The following is a 17,408-nucleotide window of genomic DNA, read 5'->3' as shown; positions in this document are numbered from 1 at the left end:
TACCCTGGCTGTGCTCTGGGCTAGCCAGTACTCCTGTCCAGATGCTCCCGGAATTGGTCAAGCCGAGGCACCCAGGCAGCTCAGATTATGGGGAAACAATTCAGATCTATGCACATGGCCGGCCGGTTCTTCCACTCTCCCAGAGATGGCCAGACCAGTCTGGCGGCTTTAGGCAGTCCCTGCCTCCTTGCAGCTCCCGGCTGGGAGAATCGGAAACCTGTCAGGCGGGTTTGGTCAAAATTCTGTCTTGCAAGTTCATACTGCTTGCTTCTATCTCTCCCAGGTGGGGATCACTGAGGACCGAGGCCCTGGAGGTCCAAGGCTGGCCAAGTGGCCATGTGAGTACAGGGTTACAGAAGGCAGGGCCCTTCCAGAAGCTGGGTGGACTGGAGTCGTTGGGGTGCTCACCATGGGGGCTAGAGACCCAACTCAGGCTTCAGAGCAGGAGGCCGGAGACAGGAAGCAGAAGGCCTGGGAGGCGGGAGGCAGGAGGCAGGGACAGGCAGGCTGGCCTGCCTTCACCTGTGTATGGTATGGACGACTGCCTGATGCCTGGCCCTGGGGACCAAGCAAGGAGGAGGAGGACTCAAGGATTTCCTGGGCAGAGGTTTGGATGCAGCAAAAGCAAAGCCTGGTGGGACACTGTGGTCAGATCTCTGTAGGGGGTTCCAGGGCCTAGAAATAGGCTGGTGGCCAGCACTGTGTCCTGGACCACTCACTTACTGTCCCCTTCCTTGTGGGTCTGGAGACTTTGCAGCCATGGAAATGAAGGAAGCACAAGGCAGGGTGAAGCACCCACAGCTCGGAGCTTGCCCGGGGACATTGTCAGGCCCTAACATGGGGCAGTGGCTGCAATACTTCAGCAGGCAGTGGGAGACAGTAGAATCAATCACTCCCCTATTCTGTCCCCTGCCCCCAGACCTGGGAGGTTGGAGTCAGGTTGCATGGCCCTCTGTTACCTGACCTGTTACCTAATCTGCCTTATTCTATTACTTGTGCCCAGGGAGTCAGTGTGCACACAAGCATGGGACATGCAAATGTCTGTGCACACCTGGCTGTGTGCACACAGCCATCCCTAACCCTAAACGCCATGTGGTGTATGTGGCAGGAGATGGGTTGAAGTTGTGCAAAGGCATCTACTTTGGGCACGGACTCAGATGTGGGTTTCTCAACCTGAAGGTATTGCTCTGTCTGTGGTGGCTGCCTTTCTATCAGGGCCTATGTGTCAGATCCAAAGCCACCGGGAAACCTCTCTTGATAAAGCCCACCACCCGACTGACCAAAGCTTGCCAGGAGGCCTGTCTGTGTCTAGGCCATATCTCTTGTGAGCTGATGATTGTAGAGAGACAACATTTCTGATCTCAAGTTTCTATCAAATAGGAGCTGCCATGACCATGGGTGACCATGAGGAGATGTGGGAACACATGGGTTAGAAGCACTCTGTTCCCTGCCTGACACTCTGGAGCACACATGGAAGCAAGCTCCCACTACATACCAGGCTCCTCCCACCTCCCCAGTCACCACTACTAGATTTATGAATGGGGAAAAAGAGGCACAGCCAGACACGTAGTTTGTCTGAAGCCACTATGGGATGCTTTGTCCATCACAGCAGTGTCCCACACAGAAAATGAGAAGAATGAACCAGCTAGACTTTGGTTCAAATCCAGTTTCTGCCTTCTAGCCTCTGGTCTGCCCCATGCCTTGTAGGCTAATTCCATAGCATGAGATGCTTGGCACTTCTGCCAAAGCCAAGCGGGCTCCAGCCACGTTCTGGTGGTGTTACTGGCCTGGAGTGGCCTGCCAAGGTAGGCCAGGTAGTAGCTTGGCTTCTTCGGCTAAACACTGGGAGGATATTAACTTGCCTGAGACAGAAAATCCCTAGTGAGATACAGATGCAGAGGAGCTGTGTGCAACAGCAACTACTGCCATTACCAACGCTGTGGTCAGTACTGATTTTTGTGGCTAGGTGGGTATCAGATGAATAGACCAACAGAACAAGGGTCCACTGAAGAGTCCTTTTCCCTTAAGGGCCTGATAAAAGACAGGGGGCCAGGCATTAAGGACAGCCAGACAGGGTGAGTGTCGTTGGTCTCCTCTGACTTAGCACTCCTGAGAGGGAACAAAGCCAGTTGCCATTACCCACCTTGTCACTACAAGGCCAGGCAGCAGGAGGAGTCCAGGGGCTCCAGCTGCCCCAGAGAACACCCAGATATGGCTACTGACCCACCACTTGGGCTTTGCCACTGGGCCAGATGGCTCTAGTCTTATAGGAAACTGCAGCTGGGACCATGAGCCTTTATCTATAGGGAATGGATGGCACCTTCCCTGGGAATGGTCACCAAAACCCATGGACTAGTAAGCACTTTGTGACCACTGTTGATGACAGGCCTCTTCTCTGAACTTGGGGAGGGATCTGTCTTCCTACAAAAGGTCTTTTTGTTTGTGAGACTCAAGCTTGTCACAATGAGGGAGGGCTCTGTTAGCTGTCTGGGGGCTACACAAAGGGAGATAAGAGGTTCAGGGTTCTCTCTTTGTCACACACAGAATACGTGCCACCTGCCTTCTGCCTGGAACGTTTAATAACTGGTGGGAGTCTCACAGAAACTCAGTATAGGACAGGGTGTGTCATTACCTCCAGATGAGAAAACCTGGGCTCAGGGGATAAAGCCACTTACCCAAGACTATGTACAGGGAGGACAAGAACCACATTCGAAGCCCAGGCTAGCTCTCTTCTCGGACATCAGCCTGCTGGCCTGCTGACTGACTATGGAAAATCCCTGCCTCTTCTCAGAAGCCACTCAAGGAGGGCTGTGAGGGGCAGGTGAAGGGTCTGAGGTTCAGGTGGGGCTCCTTGGAGACAGGTGAGACTGAGGAGCATGTGGGAGATCTACAGAACAGGTAGGGACTCTATAGAACAGGTGGGAGGGTATGAGGTTCAGGTAGGGCTCCTGAGAGGGCAGTAAGGGACCTTGGGGTACTGGAGGCCCCACAAAGCACATGGGTGCCTTAGGAGGTAGATGGGGACCTAAAGTTGTGGATAGGGGCTCTTGAGCTATGTAGGGGTCCTGTGGAGTGGATGGAGATCCTTAGAGCAACTGATCCACCTCTGGGCTTTGCCACTGGGCCAGATGGCATCTAGTCTTATTGGGAGCTGCAGCTGGGAGGGGCTGGGAGGGGCGGGGGGGGGGAGGGGAGGAAACATGAGATTCAAGTAGGCTTCCTGGGAGGCAGGCAGAGCTTACTGTGTGCCTTTCTTGTGAGGACCTATGATAGAAGGCTTCTGCTGTCCCTCTGGCTTCCTCGCTGTGCTCTCCTAGGCTCTGACAGGGGAAGCATTCAGCCTGGGGACATGCTCTATTTGGTTCTGGAGAACTGTGCTGAGTTGGTTTGAGTAGCACTCAACCTGTCCACACAGAAGCCATGCCTCACATCCAGCCTCCTTCCTCTTGCTTTGCTTCTAAACAAACCCTACCTCTGTCCCTGAATCCTCACAGACAAAGGGAGGCACAATAGGCCTGCCGGTGTCTAATGTCTGTGTAGGTGGCAGCTGCTCCCAACTTTGTACTTGCCTCCCCAACTGCCCAGGTAGCAGCAACAAATGAAGCAGAGGCTGATCCAGCAGCCTTGACCCCCCTAGCCGCTCCTTCCCGAGGATGCAGTGCCTCACAGACCTCCCAGCCTGGATGTCGAGAGTGAAGGGTCCCCTTGCCCCTGTCCAGGGACCCTGAGGCACAGAGTTCTGGTCTCAGCCCACTCCCATCGCCTCGCAGGCTCAAAGCCTCACACTCTGGGCATCACCCTTCTGGGTTTAAGGTGGCACCTTACTCTTGCAGGCTTGGTCCCCTTCATAGGTCTCTACACCTGGATGCAAAATACAGTCTTGGCTTCTGAAAAGACCAACACTCACCTGCAGAGTTCCCTGCATTCCCAAGCTGCTAGCCACCTTCACTAGCCTAGACTCACAGAGCAGGCATCCTGGGGACAGCTGCTCTGCTGACCTGTGGCACAAGGCTTCCAGGCAACACTCCAGAATGGTGGGAGCTTGACACAGGGACACCCCAGGCATGGTAGGAGTAGGATCCACTTTATCTCAGTCATATGTATCTCTGCCACCTGCCTACCAGGGGAGTCACATCATGTCTATAGCACTGTTACCTAATAGATATCAGGACCACCTTGCTTGGTCTTGTCATGGTCATGAGTCCCTGGATAGGACGCACCATCTACATCTGAGGGACCTGAGCCAGTGAACAGCAGAAAATACAGGATTGCCCTTGGGACCTTGAGAGTCACAGCCAAGGGGTGTAAAGATGGCCCACAATGCACAAAGAAGGCAGCATATGGACCCAGATCCCATACAGGCCTCTCCCAAGCCTACAGGCACCTCAGGATCCCTTACAAGTGTTGCTTCAGCCCATAGAGCAGGAGCTAGGGGCCTGGGAAGAGCCACCCGTTGGGCGAGTCTGGGTGGAATTACAGGTGCCTCCACTCAGCCCCTTCCTAGCCCTGTTTGTCTCAGCCAGCTGGTTTCACCTTCTGGGCCTTTAGCAAGGTAAGGCCTACGCAGCTGAGCACACGGGCCCAATGGAAAACATCCCAGGCTCACACTGGGTGAATGAGCAGGGTCTGAGTTCAAATCAACTCCCCTCCAAACCCCCTAGTGAAAGAGGTAGAGATGGGATTTCTTTGAACCTTAGTTCTCCCACTGGAAGAGAAATCCCTTGAGATATCTTGAAGAGTAGATGGTTCTGTTGAAAGTGATATTAAATTCAGGAGATTGAAAAGGCAGCTAGAGTCCTGTAACCTAAGACTGGGGCCCTTAGCCTCAGGCTGGTTAGTTAATCCACAAGGATGTCCCTCATTGAGATGGGCCTCAGCTGCCAGTCTTCAGATGAGGGACCTTCTAATTCTTCATTCCCATACCTATCCTCCCCCACCAAACACAGAGCCACCAACTGTCACCTCCACCACCATAGCCAGCTATGAGGCAATTGAACCCCAGGTGAGTCTATAAAACCAGTCTGGGAGCCCATCTTCCTGGTTTCTCTCCCCACACCATAGGTGTCTCTGCTCCGTGAGTTCCTGTGGCTGGCCACTGGAGCCACTGAATGAAACAGAATCCATTACACACCAAGATCCTCAACTGTCCCTTCTCCCCACTCCTAGCCCCGCATCCAGAAGCCAAAGCTTATACCCATACTCTGACCCCATGCATATTCTAGTATTAATCATGTCAGTCCCATGCTCCAGCCTTTCACTCTCTGCCTCTCCCCCAGGGCGGCCCCTAACAGCGAGCAGATGTGCCCCACACATGTAAAGTTCACATACTTTTCAGCCCACAGCCCTTACCTAAGCCAACCCTCTTCCCATTCCCCTCTCTGCAGGCTGAATACAGAAGGGCAGTAGAGATCCCAGGCCTCCTCAGGGCCAGTGCAAAGTGGCCAGCATACAAGGAGTCATGGACAGCTTCATGGAGTCGCTGAACAGGCTGAAGGAGGCCCATGAGAAGGAGGTCCTCGGTGAGTGAGCAGTGGAAGGCTCCCCTGAGCTCATAGGAAGATGGTGTTGGGGGTCTTAGCATGTCAGGGAACGTCCAAGGCACCTCTCTAGCTTACAGTAAGTCTGACCAGAGAACAGAATTCTGACTCAAGAACGCAAGTTGTAAAGTGTTCAGATGCCCAACCTGGGCTCAGACTTTACTCATAGGGTCACTGCATCAGGAATATCTTCAGACCATACCCTATGGTGTGGGCCAGGGCATACTGAGGGGTCACTATCACTCATGATCACAAGCTACATCCAGCCCCCAAGCATGTCCCTGCTGTGTCCTCTCAGAAGGCTGACACATCTAGCTTTATAGCTCATAACCTAGATGGAGAGGCTCTTACTCCAGAGGGTCCTAAGGCCATATGAAGTCTCTCTGGCGCTGAACAGACACCTCCTCCTTCCCTCCAGCCCCTGCTAAGTTTCCCACTGGTCCGGGTTCCCTCTACTCACTTCCCTGCGATTACAATTCAGACCTTGGAGGCCTTTCAGAAAGGGCCAGGTGAAGGTCAAAGAAGCCAGCCACTCCCCCAAGCCTCAGGGAAGAAGTCACGCTGTCTTTCCTGGAATCCCTGGGCCTACCCAGGTTGGGATCAGCTTCACTGGCTCCCAAGGAATTGTATCAGTGAGAGGAGGGTCTCTTGGGACTTGCTCTGAAAGCCTGTGGATCACACGGCTAGTGTTTCGGGAAATGTCCCAGAAGCAACAGAAACAGTGCCTACCTACCGGGTGCGCTTGGGGATACAAGCTCAGGTTAATAGGATTTGGGTTTGAGAGTCTTGGAGTCAGCACTGACCAAGAAAGAGACCAGGCCACTCCCTAGCAGAGGAGTGGACTTTTTTGGCAATGGGTGCGGGCTGGCAGACAACCCTCATTATACCTAAGGGACTTGGCTGGGCACACAGGAACTCGGGGAGGGGCAGAGGCTGCTGAACCCCAGGGGCTAAGAACTTGTAGCTGCTGTGAGAGTGGATGGCTAGCCCCACCCAGAGATTATGTTCATTTGAGGACTGAATAGAATGTAGCTAGTAGGGAAACACAGGTGGTACCAGATCCACTCGTCCCATTCTATGCACCCAGTAGACAGGTCCAGAAGTTAAGGGTGTATGTAGCTTCCCTTCTCTACCCTTCAAAATGTAGGCCCTCTTAGATACTCTGCTCCTCCCAGATGGCCAGCCACTTCTAGAACCAACCTCTAATGAAATGCTGAGCTAGGGTCCCAGGCCACAGTTCAGGAAACCAGGACATCTGGACAGAGGTTTGGATGGGGTGTCCTCTCCACACCCTTTCCAGGGGGCTGCTTCCAAGAGTCAGGCAGATACCAGGGGTCTGGAGATGATTCTGTGTGCTAACCAGGGGTTTTCACGGCATGCCTCAGCCCTACCACTACTGTGAGGAGGCAGCTGGGCCAGGCCTGACATGCACCTTCCTGTCCTCTCTGCCAGGCCTGCAGAACAAGCTTCTAGAACTGAACTCAGAGCGGTGCCGGTGAGTCAGCCCAGCAGAGCCAGAGGAGCAGACGGGAGGGCAGCTGTTCCCACAAGCATGGTCACCAACACTCCCCACGAGGTCCCAGGATGGCAGCCCACCCAGCATCTCAAATAAGGAAGAGAAACTGAGGTTTAACAAGGCAGGGAGGAGGCAGGGAGTCCCTTGGCCAAGGTGACATACTACTCCCATGGTTCAGTCAGAACTGGATCACTGAGATATTAAAGTCCCAAGAGGTCTGACGTGGCCCTCCATTTGGGGTCCAAAAGAGACCAAAGCAGCAGTGGCAGAACTTGTGAGCACCAACACAGCCTCAATTGCTGTGATTGGCCTGCAGGTCACCCTCCTGTGTCCCATCTCTGACTAGACCAGTGGTTCTCAACCTTCCAAATGCCACAGCCCTTATACAGTTCCTCATTTTGAGGTGACCCCAACCACAAAATTATTTTTGTTGCTACTTCATAACTGTAATTTTTATTATTATTATGAATTGTAATGTAATTGTAATCTGTGTTTTCCAATGGTCTTAGGTGTGAAAGGGTCGTTCCACACCCCCGAAAGGGATCATACCCACAGGTTAAGAGTAACTAAACTAGACCAAGGTCCATATATGCCATAGCTAAGGTAACACAAGGACAAGACAAACAGGTCCCACAGGGAGCTGCCAGGGAGGGGCACCAAACCCAGGCCAGGAACCCACCTCAGCTATTTGCCACACAGAGATGCACAGAGAGTAGAGGAGCTCTTTGCCAAGAATCACCAGCTCCGGGAGCAGCAGAAGGCGCTGAAGGAGAACCTGAGGGTGTTGGAGAACAGGTGAGGGAGGGCTCCTCCCAAAGCCGACCTGAGCGGCTGTAGCATAGACCAAACCAGACAGACGTCTCCACTGCAGGACTTTGAAGAACCTTAAGAGAACCTCCTTTCCAAGATTCCTTTCCAAACATAATTACAGGGGGCTGCTAAGCCCTCAGCAGGAGGCAGGCCTGGGGGTCCATGAACACAGTTGGGAAAAGCAGGACACATCCTAGCAATGGGGCAGAAGGAACCAGGGAGTCTGCCTCAGCATGGCTTCTCCTGTCCCTAGGCTGCGGGCTGGCTTGTGCGATCGATGCATGGTCACCCAGGAGCTGGCCAGGAAAAAGCAGCTGGAACTGGAAAGTGCACACCTGCAGAGCCTGCAGCATCTCTGTATCCTCAGTGAGCCACACCCACAGTCCAGGGACCCCAGGGCCAGCCCAGCCCACATAGAGCCACAGGGAAAGAGACATGATACACTCTGGTTCCCAGACACATGGAAGGAAGCCCTCAGTGTCCTGTGTCTCTTCTCCTAGGCCGGGGCATCCCCACTGTCCTGACCTTCCTGGGGGGAGCTCTATGGACAAGCTGGGGTACAGGTTTCACCCCTTCTGCAAACCTCAGACTGGGGCTTACTTAACACTATCCCTCCTGCAATGTGCCAGGCTAGAGCAAGTCAAGGAGGGCTTTCTTGGAGTCCCCTGTCCCCTCCCCTACTGTCACCATGCTCATTACCAACACTCTTTGCAGCTAATGAGATGAATGGGCTCAGGGAGGAAAACAAGATCCTGAAGGAAGAAGTGAAGAAGCTTCGTAATCTAGGGTGAGTGGGGAGGCACAGGCCCGGATACTTGCTCAGCAGCCCTGCATCTTCCTAGAACCCTGCCCCGCAGAGTGGCCTGGCTGTCACAGGCGCTATAGCTTCTGCATCTTCATGATCAGCCCTGTTCCTCTCCAGAGACAAGACCACACTGCAGGCCTGGGAGGGCACCTCAGAGCCCCCATCACCCTTGCCACTTCCCTCCCCCAGTATCCGGAAGAGTGCCCCCGAGAATCCCCCAGGAGGCCCAGAGGAGGCTGAGGAAGAGCAGCCGGGCACAGGTCTATGGGATTAGGAGAGGGGCTGGGAGACTGAGCACTGGGGGTGGGAGAAGATGGGGGGAACCCCACAGCATCTCCCTAGCTTCCTGTCACTCCTCCCGCCACAGATAAGTTGTCAAGCCACAAGACATCCCCAGTGGCCAGAGTCTCCCCAGCTGCCAACCTGCCAGAGCCACGGACCCTGGACATGGTGAGGATTCACCTCCTGACCTACCCCCCAACACTGAGTGCCTTCCAGGCAAGCAGGCTGGCAATATCATCCCACTGTGTATGAGTGATTCTCTGTACCAGCTTCACATCTATCAGGCCTGTCCCCAGCCAGACAGGGATAGTGAGCTTCACATGAAATGGGGAAGGCAGGCCTGGGTGAGGTGCCCTGCCATGCTGACCTATCCACCCTGTACAGACCCCTCAGTGCATCTCCAACCAATTGCACTCAACGGTAGCTGTGGTGCGGCCTGGCTCCAGGGCCTGCCCACCAGACAGTGGTACTGCCAATGGGACACCCCCACCATCATCCATGAGGAGCAGCCCGTCCAGCCCAACATATGAACATGGCCTCCCTGTGGACAGGTGAGACATTGCCCCCCACCACTAGGAACAGGTCTTTGCTGGCACTCCATAGTAGAGGAGCAGCAAGCAGTCCAGGAAGTGCTGCTCAGTATCCCTCCAGGTACCCTACATCTTCCTGGATTGACTTTTCTGGACATCTGGGTTGGTTCACAGCTTCCATAGCTCCTGAGTGACTGGGCCATGAGGGGGTCAGGACACTGGTATACACCTTGGCTAGGACCTCAGAAGAACTATGTAAAGCCCGAGTCTCATTGCCTAGCAGAGCCAGTGGGGTTGTGGGGGATGGACAGGAGTATCACACGCTCCAGGGAGCTAGTGCTCCCTCCACAGGATCTAGTTCACTTTCTGTTGCTGTGGTAAACAAAAACCTGACCTAAAGCAACTTAGGGGGAAGAAAGGGTTTATTTCAGCTCACAGGTCAAGGTTCGTCCCTGAAGGAAGTCGGGGCAGAAATTCAAGCAGGAACTTAAAGACAGGCCTGACTGCTACTCTGTGCAGCATCACCTCTGTCGAGGGACTCTCTCATAGCCAAGGAAATACAGCAGGGACAATGGAGGAGGGCGCCAGCCAGCTCCCTTATACAGGCTAGGAGCATCTACCCACCCACCAAGGGCTAGGCTCTCCTACTTCAGCTAATAGTCAAGGCAATCTCCCACGCATTGGCCAACCACATCCCCAGTCCCTCAACTGACACTGTCTTCTGAGGAGACATTAGGCTGTATCAAGTGACAGTTAAAACTAAGACACAGGAGGAGGCCTAGGACCCAGCGTCCCAGTCCTGGGTCCTCTTTGGCCAAATTGACCACTTTCTATACCCAGTGGTCTCCAGAGCCAGGGCCTGAGAGCCTGCTCTCTCCCATGGCCATGTGATCTCAGGTGGCTTGCCCGACCTTCCAGTGCCTCAGCTTTCTCCTCGATGAAGTGACAAAGTGCCTTTGTCCTCCCTCTGGGAGCTCACTTAGCTAGTCACTACTGACCAAGGGTCACTAACATCATTCTTCTCTTCCTCTTAGCTTCTTACGGGCCTCCCGGCCGTCAGCCATAGTCTATGAAACCCTGAAACACTCCCTTCAGACTGACCGCCTCTGCCTTCTGAACCGCCACCTGTCTCTGCACCTGCAGAGCCCCCACAGCAGCCCCCTGGCTTCTGCTACAGCTCCCAATAGCCCCCTGCCCCGGGTCCTGAAGGCTAGAGAGGCAGAGGCATGGGAGGAGCCTGGTGCCCTGGTGGGCATGCAGGACCCACGGCTGGAAGGAGCATTGCACCTGCTTCTGGTCCAGCAGCATCTGCGGGCACGGGCACGGGCAAGCACTGCCAGGTTGAAGGTCCCATCCACTCCAGAAGAGATGCCATCTTCCCCACCAGCTGGCTCGGATTCTGAGAGCTCTGAAAGTGAGGCCCCCAAGCCAGCTCTGAGCACAGAGGACCAGCCTGACAGGTGGCACCCTGGGTCCACAGGCCAAGGTAGCTCCCAGAGGAAGGAGACACATGTAGCCACTCAAGACTGCCCTCCAGACACGCCTCTGGACCTCTCTGACCGAGGACGGTGTCGGGACATCTCCAAGTCAACTGGCCAACCTTTGCCACTCAGCCCCACAGTTGTCCACACTCCTAGCCCCCACACTCCTGGCCCCCAGCTGCCCACCTTGTTCAGACCCCTGATTCACAGCTCCCAGACTCTCAGCAATGGCAGCACAGAGACCAGAGCTCAGGAGTCTGAAGATTACTCTACTCCCAAGGTAAGGATCCCAGCCCTGTCCTCAGCCTCGATGCAGCTGCAGTGCAGGAGGGTACCACACCTCCTTGAGCTGCCTTCTTCTTTCTGCCCCACCAGTCGATATCAAAGAGCAGCCTAACTGTCTTGTTAACACTCAGATGGAAAGGACTGAACACCTACTACAGTCTGAAGATTGAGTTGGCTTGGGTATACACAAACAGAGAGAGAGAGACAGAGACAGACATAGAGAGACAGAGAAGACAGAGAGACAGACACAGAGACAGACAGACAGTGATAGGGAGAGAGACAGAGACAGACAGAGATAGACAGACAGAGAAGACAGAGACAGAGAGACAGACAGACACAGACAGACAGTGATAGACAGATAGACAGAGACATAGAGACATTGAGACAGACAGAGACAGAGATTAAACAGAGAGACAGAGAAGACAGACAGAGATAAACAGAGAGGCAGACACAGAGACAGACAGACAGAGACAGAGTCATAGAGACAGACAGAGACAGAAATAGACAGAGAGACAGAAACAGAGAGAGACAGACTCAAACCATTAATTTGCCTTTCCCAGGATACTTCACACCATCTCTCAGGGATCCATAGGGGCCTGACCTCTCCTGGAAGGACTATAGAGGAGACTGGAGGAAGACAAAGGCCAGGACCTCACCTGCAGAGGCTTGACACTGATGGGACCACGGGTAACGTTAGCACTCAGGGCACTGGTCCAGTGGGAAAGAAGGTGAGCGGCAGCCACTGGGCCTCCAACAGGGTCTCTTCCACTATGGATAGAGATTGTGTGGTCCAGATGTTCTAAGGAAAGGCTCCAACTCACAGGGCTGTAGGAGCCAAGCAGGGGGTTACCTAGTAGATGTACCTGGGTTCAGAACTCCAGCAAGATCCCTGGGGCAGCCCTTCTATGTCCTCATCTGAAGAGTTATTATACTTTCTTGTCCTGGGACTGCATGCCCAAGACCACCAGTCTGGCTGACCTCATCTGTGTCTTTCAGAGTCTAAGAAGATCACAGCACAAAGGCCAGAGCTAGAGCAACTACAAGAGTCAGACACATCAGACACCAAGGTGGGTCCTCAGCCACTCATTCAAGGCAGATGCCCAGGCAGGAGAGGGTGTTCTTTCCCTGAATGTGTCTCCTCCTACCCAGGCGGGCCTGATTTCTGAGTCAAGTGCAGAGCCAAGCACGCTAGGGGAGGGGCATGCCGAAGACCATCGACAGGGTCAGCAACAGAAGAGGAAGCGGGCCTCAGACCTGCAGGACAAAGGTACCTACCTCCAGGAAGGGAAAACGGGCCTGGAATGTGATGGGTGTGTCTCTAGCCACCTGGAGAATAGCATCTGGGCTCCAGCTGGAGCCTGATAGAAGCCCTGAGCCTCCCTAGCAGAGGACTCTGTGAATCCTGGCCAAATTACCTCCTTGAGGTAATCCTGGGCCTTAGCTTCCTTCCCTCAAGAGGACCAACACCAGAGATCCATAAACTTGAGTGGGCTAAGAGTGCGGCTGAGAGGGGCTGAGGCGCAGCTCGGCTGGCAGAAGGCTTGCCTAGCATGCATGAGGCTCTGGAACTCATGCCGACACTTAAAGAAATGACCTCTTCCACACAGAACAATGTTTTGTTTGTTTTGTTCTTTTGTTTTGTTCTGAGACAGGGTCTCACTATGTAGCCCTGAATGGCCTGGAACTTACTCTGTAGACCAGGCTATCCTCACATTCAGACTGGCCTGCCTCTGCCTCCTGAATGCTGGGATTAAAGGTGTGTGCTACCACACCCAGTCACAGGGAACAATGTAAATTACATTATGGTCATCAACTGCCTGAAGGCCAACCGAAGGCTACATGAGCCCTGCCTCAAAAAGAGAGATGGGAGAACCGAGGACAGTTACTGTCCCCTGTAAGCAGTTCCCTGGGACGGCATCTTTGGACCCTCTTGTGTACCTCTGGGCAGCCACATCCAGCTGGCTCTGGGGTCCGTGTTCCTTCAGTGTTAGAGTTGCTCACATGTTTGCCCAGGGCGGTGTCTTTGAGCTCAACTCTGCCTGATAAGATAGCAGGAATCTTAGCCTGGTCCTGGGTAAGAATATCAGGATACTTCCTGCTCCAATGCACAATGGTGAGTCTTTGAACACCTAAGCTAATATGCATGTACCCTATGTTTGCCCAGGCTACAGCTCAGCAGGCTGGGCTGGGGCCACCACAATAAGCCATTGTTGCCGGAAAGGGACTGACCGCAGCCTGTGTTTGCTCCGAGTGGAGGCCAGGGTTCCTGTGTCACTTCCAAGCACTTCCTGCTATGTGCACATGGGCTGGGGTGTGGTCCACTGAGTTACCCATGTCTCACCTTCCACCTTTCACACTGAGTAACACAGCCCACCTTGTCCTCCCAGCTAGAACTGGGTGGACACTTCTCCATTCCAGAACACTGTCTGGCAGCCAGTGAGAACAGGCTCATGTCCTGTGAGGGTCATGTTCCCACTCTGCCCAATAGGATGTCATACATCCCAGGATTAACTTGAGTCACGCAGAGTGGGAGGAGTCTGTAGTTGTCTCTGCCTTGGGCTTTATAACTCTGCCGCTGCTTGACACATGGGGGAACTGAGGCTCAATGAGTTATTGACCCAAAGCCACGGGTCTCCTGTGTAGACCCAGCATCTCAGAAGGTCCTAGGTATTACTTGCCCAGACCAGATGCCCGTCCCTTGTAGTCATAGACCCAGCCACACTGTGGCAGTGAGAGAGACTCTGGGGTTAGGCTCTGTGAGAGGGTTGGCCGTTTGGTCACACTCTTGTGGTCCTCCCATGTTCCAGCCATTCATTACCTTGTTAGGAACAAAAGTGGACGACAGACTTCACAGAGTTGAGCTTTCCTGAGGGCTTTGAAGTAGAAAGCTGGAAAACCCAGCTGCTGCCATGTCTGTTCTAACTTCGTCTTCTCCACAGCCCCCAAGAAGCCGTCCCAAGGGAAGAGGAAACCAAAGGAACCCCTGACACCGGCAGAAGGTCCCAGGAGCCCAAGGGACACGGAGGACTTCAGCCTCTCCCCCATTAACAGCTGTCAGGAGTCCTAACTCGCCAGACTGAAGGACACTGCATTTGCCCTGAGGTAGCTGTCACAGACTATTGCTTGCATAAGTCAAGCCACGCAACCTGAAGATAACTCAGAACGATCAATGCACATACGCTCCACCTATATCCAGAGGGGATGGTGAGCCATTCCTCCTCTCTGTTCTCTGGGCAGCTCCTCCCATTTCCAACCCCGTAGAAAGATGGCACTACACCTGGATGCAGGGCAGGGAATGGGGGAGCCCCAGCCTAGCTCTGCTTCTTTTCCTGGGCAACGCCCCCACCTCCTGATGTGATCGGAGGTCCCAGACCAAGCCGACTTTTCCAGGCCAGGAAGGAAGCTTCAGTCAGTGGTCTCAGGCGCCCCCTCGTGGAGTTTTGGCAAATGCAGCCTGCAAAGAGGGAAAAAGAGTTCAGAGAAAAATATGAATATGAATGGCATTACATGCAGCTGACCAGGCTGAGGTCAGATGTATTGACCCATTTAGGCAGGTGATCCAGGATTAGCTGGATCCAAGGACAGGAAGACAGAGCAAAATTAGCCCCTATGATCTGCAGACTCCCTGCTGTTAAGCTGGTACTAGTGAAGCAGGTGTCTCAGTGTCTCTGACCTTAAAAATCAGCCCTGGGCCACTGGATTCTGACAGGATTGAAGAAATGTAGGGAAATCCCTATGTGTATGAAGTTTAGGAGCTGCCATTTCCAGGGCAAATACAGGCAGTAGCCGCAAAGCACCCAGTCAGGATCTAGTGTGGGGTAATAAGGAAGAAAGAAGCTGCTTTGTGGAGGTCAAGGAAGGTGGCACCTGAAGCTTAAATTTGGGTTTTGAGGGATGAATATCTTATAAGTATCTAGATGTGTGCCAAAAGGTCAGGGTGAAGGCCAAGGAGAACTCACTTGACCATGAGTGAGGTAGGCCGGAGCTGGCCAAACCAGGTAGAAGGGACTACAGCATAAAAGGGTACCAGGGGTGCAATTGTAAGAATCTGAAACTTCCAGCATTGGAGAAGCTGTCACTGTGGCTGGATGAGGTCTGGGCTTGACTAAGTACCATTCTCCACTGACTACACAGTGACCTCTCTACCTGACACTTGAGAGGTCAGAAGGACCAAATTCCAAGGGACAGCCAAGGGTGTATGTGTATATACATGGGTGTGCAGGCGAGTGCATGAGTGTGTGTGTGTGTTCAAATGGTTACAAATTTCTTGAGCTTTTTCAAAATTGAATAAAACACAAGCTGTGTGTTCTATCTACTCTGACCTCCTGGTCACGTTTGGTCTGTGAGGGAACAAACCACAGCACCACACCCAGGAAGAGGCCCTAAATGGTTTCTGCCTAAATGTCCCTCAAGGGACATTACAGGTCCCACAGTGCCTGCTAACCTTGGGGTCTAGCTCTAGGGCTATGCCCACACTTGTGGTACCCTCCTGGGAACGCTCCTCCTTGTCATTGCTGTTGGACAGGGGCTTCTGTTAGCCATGAGTTTGTTGTCCCTCCTGTTTGCGTTAGCAGCAAGGACTAAAGCTGCTGTACCACAGGCCCAACACTATCACCTCTCAATCACCATCCCAAAGCAGCTTAGGCGTACAGCTAGCACGTTATAACTCAGAAAGGAGAGCTGCTCCCATGGTCACTTGCAGACAGTGGCTGCTAACAGCAGCCTAAGTGTGAAGGACACCACACCAGGTCAGCAGACACCATTCCCCCCACCCCCCAACAGAAATGACTCTCTGGAAGTGCCCACCACTCACTTGGACCAAGCCCTGCATTCTACTAGAAAAGAAAACTGCCCACCCTGTCATTCGTTCCCGGTAGAGGGCAGCTTGGAAAAGGCAGTGGAGAAGGGAAAAGGGCAGAGCAGAGTAAGGGTAAGCCTACTAGTGCAGGGATGAAAGGGAGATGCCATGGATAGAAGGGGGTGTCTGACAGAATCAGCCTGCCTAAGCCTTGAAAGGAGGGAGGGAAATGGCAGTGAGGACTCCTATTGGTCACAGCACCGATGGCTTCTCTCATGCAAAGAAGCCACTTCCCCGGGATCCCTGTCCCTCAACCAACCCCACTCCAGCACCCACTGCAAGCAGCCACAGGGCCAGAGCAGGCAGTGACCACAGACCAGAAAGAACATCGGGGAGATTTTCCTTTGTATTCCTCAGTGATCCACAGAACACAAAGGTCCCACTTTAAAGACAAGAAGTCCGCGTAGGTTGGGAGCTGAAAAGAGCAGGTGGTAGTAGGGTGAAGGCAGGCTTCATCAGACTCTCTACAAGTGAGGACCGACACGCACAAACACACACACACACACACACACACACACACACACACACACACACACACACACACACACGATACAGAGCCAGAAGGGTTTGTATAATCAAGTCCTGGCCACCCTCCGCGGAGGAAACTGAAATCCCAGTATAATGCAGACTCAAGACCACATCCATGCAACCCAGGAAGGTGCAAACTGTCCTCAGGCCATAGATGGGAGTTTTAAGCAGTCAGTGAAGGAGGCCAAGTGGCCCCGCTGGCACAGCCCAAAAGTTGTGGGCTCTGGTGGCGAATGAGTGGATGGATGCCTGCCCAGAAGAGCCTCAGCGCTGAAGAAACACCCTGAAGCAAGTGGCCACGCCTGGCCCGCACCCCGAGTCCGCAGCCCATGGGCATTCGCTGCAGGGTGCCCTGTACACTGCATCTTGGACAAGAGAAGAGGACACAGGTCCAATGCACCCACCGACCTAGCGGTGTTTAGCATTTCTTGGCCACGCCAAACATTACAACCGACCGTAACTACTTCTAGGACCCAGAGGAGCGGCGGACTTCTCTAGCCAATGGAAGGGCTCAGAGGAGCCTCATTTGCATGCAGGCGCCCCACGGCCAATGGGCAAGAACCCCGGAACTATATTTGCATATAGACGCGCCGCGGCCAATGGGCGATAGTGACGGGATTCATTTGCATGCAGGCGCGCCGCGGCCAATAGACGGAGACCGCGGAACTACATTTACATATGGGCGCGCCGCGGCCAATGGGCGGGAGTGACGAAGTGGTATTTGCATGCAGGCGCGCCGCGGCCAATGGGCAGCTGCGCGGCGGCGCGGCGCGGCG

The 17,408-nt window shown here is 53.8% G+C and overlaps 1 protein-coding gene across 3 annotated transcripts; it reads left to right on the top strand.

Annotated features, from left to right (window-relative positions):
* The first annotated feature begins 216 nt into the window (after positions 1 to 216).
* Rbbp8nl (RBBP8 N-terminal like) lies at positions 217 to 15,547 on the top strand. Of its 3 annotated transcripts, none has more exons than XM_076930365.1 (14): positions 217 to 338; positions 5,385 to 5,519; positions 6,990 to 7,032; positions 7,753 to 7,848; positions 8,117 to 8,229; positions 8,578 to 8,650; positions 8,858 to 8,928; positions 9,036 to 9,118; positions 9,335 to 9,501; positions 10,515 to 11,241; positions 11,807 to 11,933; positions 12,243 to 12,313; positions 12,396 to 12,513; positions 14,186 to 15,547. In XM_076930365.1, exons 2-14 carry the CDS (start codon positions 5,459 to 5,461, stop codon positions 14,311 to 14,313), a joined length of 1,878 nt encoding a protein of 625 aa, XP_076786480.1. In that variant the 5' UTR covers positions 217 to 338; positions 5,385 to 5,458; the 3' UTR covers positions 14,314 to 15,547. The 3 variants fall into 3 exon arrangements, with proteins under 3 accessions (XP_076786480.1, XP_034351384.1, XP_076786482.1); XM_034495493.2 differs by having other exon boundaries at positions 8,786 to 8,928; XM_076930367.1 differs by lacking the exons at positions 217 to 338; positions 5,385 to 5,519 and having other exon boundaries at positions 7,030 to 7,164; positions 8,786 to 8,928.
* Positions 15,548 to 17,408: the final 1,861 nt, after the last annotated feature.

This window comes from Arvicanthis niloticus, chromosome 2 (assembly GCF_011762505.2).
Source record: "Arvicanthis niloticus isolate mArvNil1 chromosome 2, mArvNil1.pat.X, whole genome shotgun sequence".
Lineage (NCBI taxonomy): Eukaryota > Metazoa > Chordata > Mammalia > Rodentia > Muridae > Arvicanthis > Arvicanthis niloticus.
The sequence above is the reverse complement of the archived record's forward strand: the minus strand, read 5'-3'. Positions and strand labels throughout refer to the sequence as shown.

What these genes read in the sequence shown, in the direction of transcription:
- Rbbp8nl (XM_034495493.2), top strand. Translation starts at nt 5,459, where the DNA reads ATGGACAGCTTCATGGAGTCGCTGAACAGGCTGAAGGAGGCCCATGAG. An exon ending in CAGACACATCAGACACCAAG is followed by an intron (nt 12,314 to 12,395) that starts GTGGGTCCTCAG and finishes CCTCCTACCCAG; the next exon opens with GCGGGCCTGATTTCTGAGTC. An exon ending in CTCAGACCTGCAGGACAAAG is followed by an intron (nt 12,514 to 14,185) that starts GTACCTACCTCC and finishes TCTTCTCCACAG; the next exon opens with CCCCCAAGAAGCCGTCCCAA.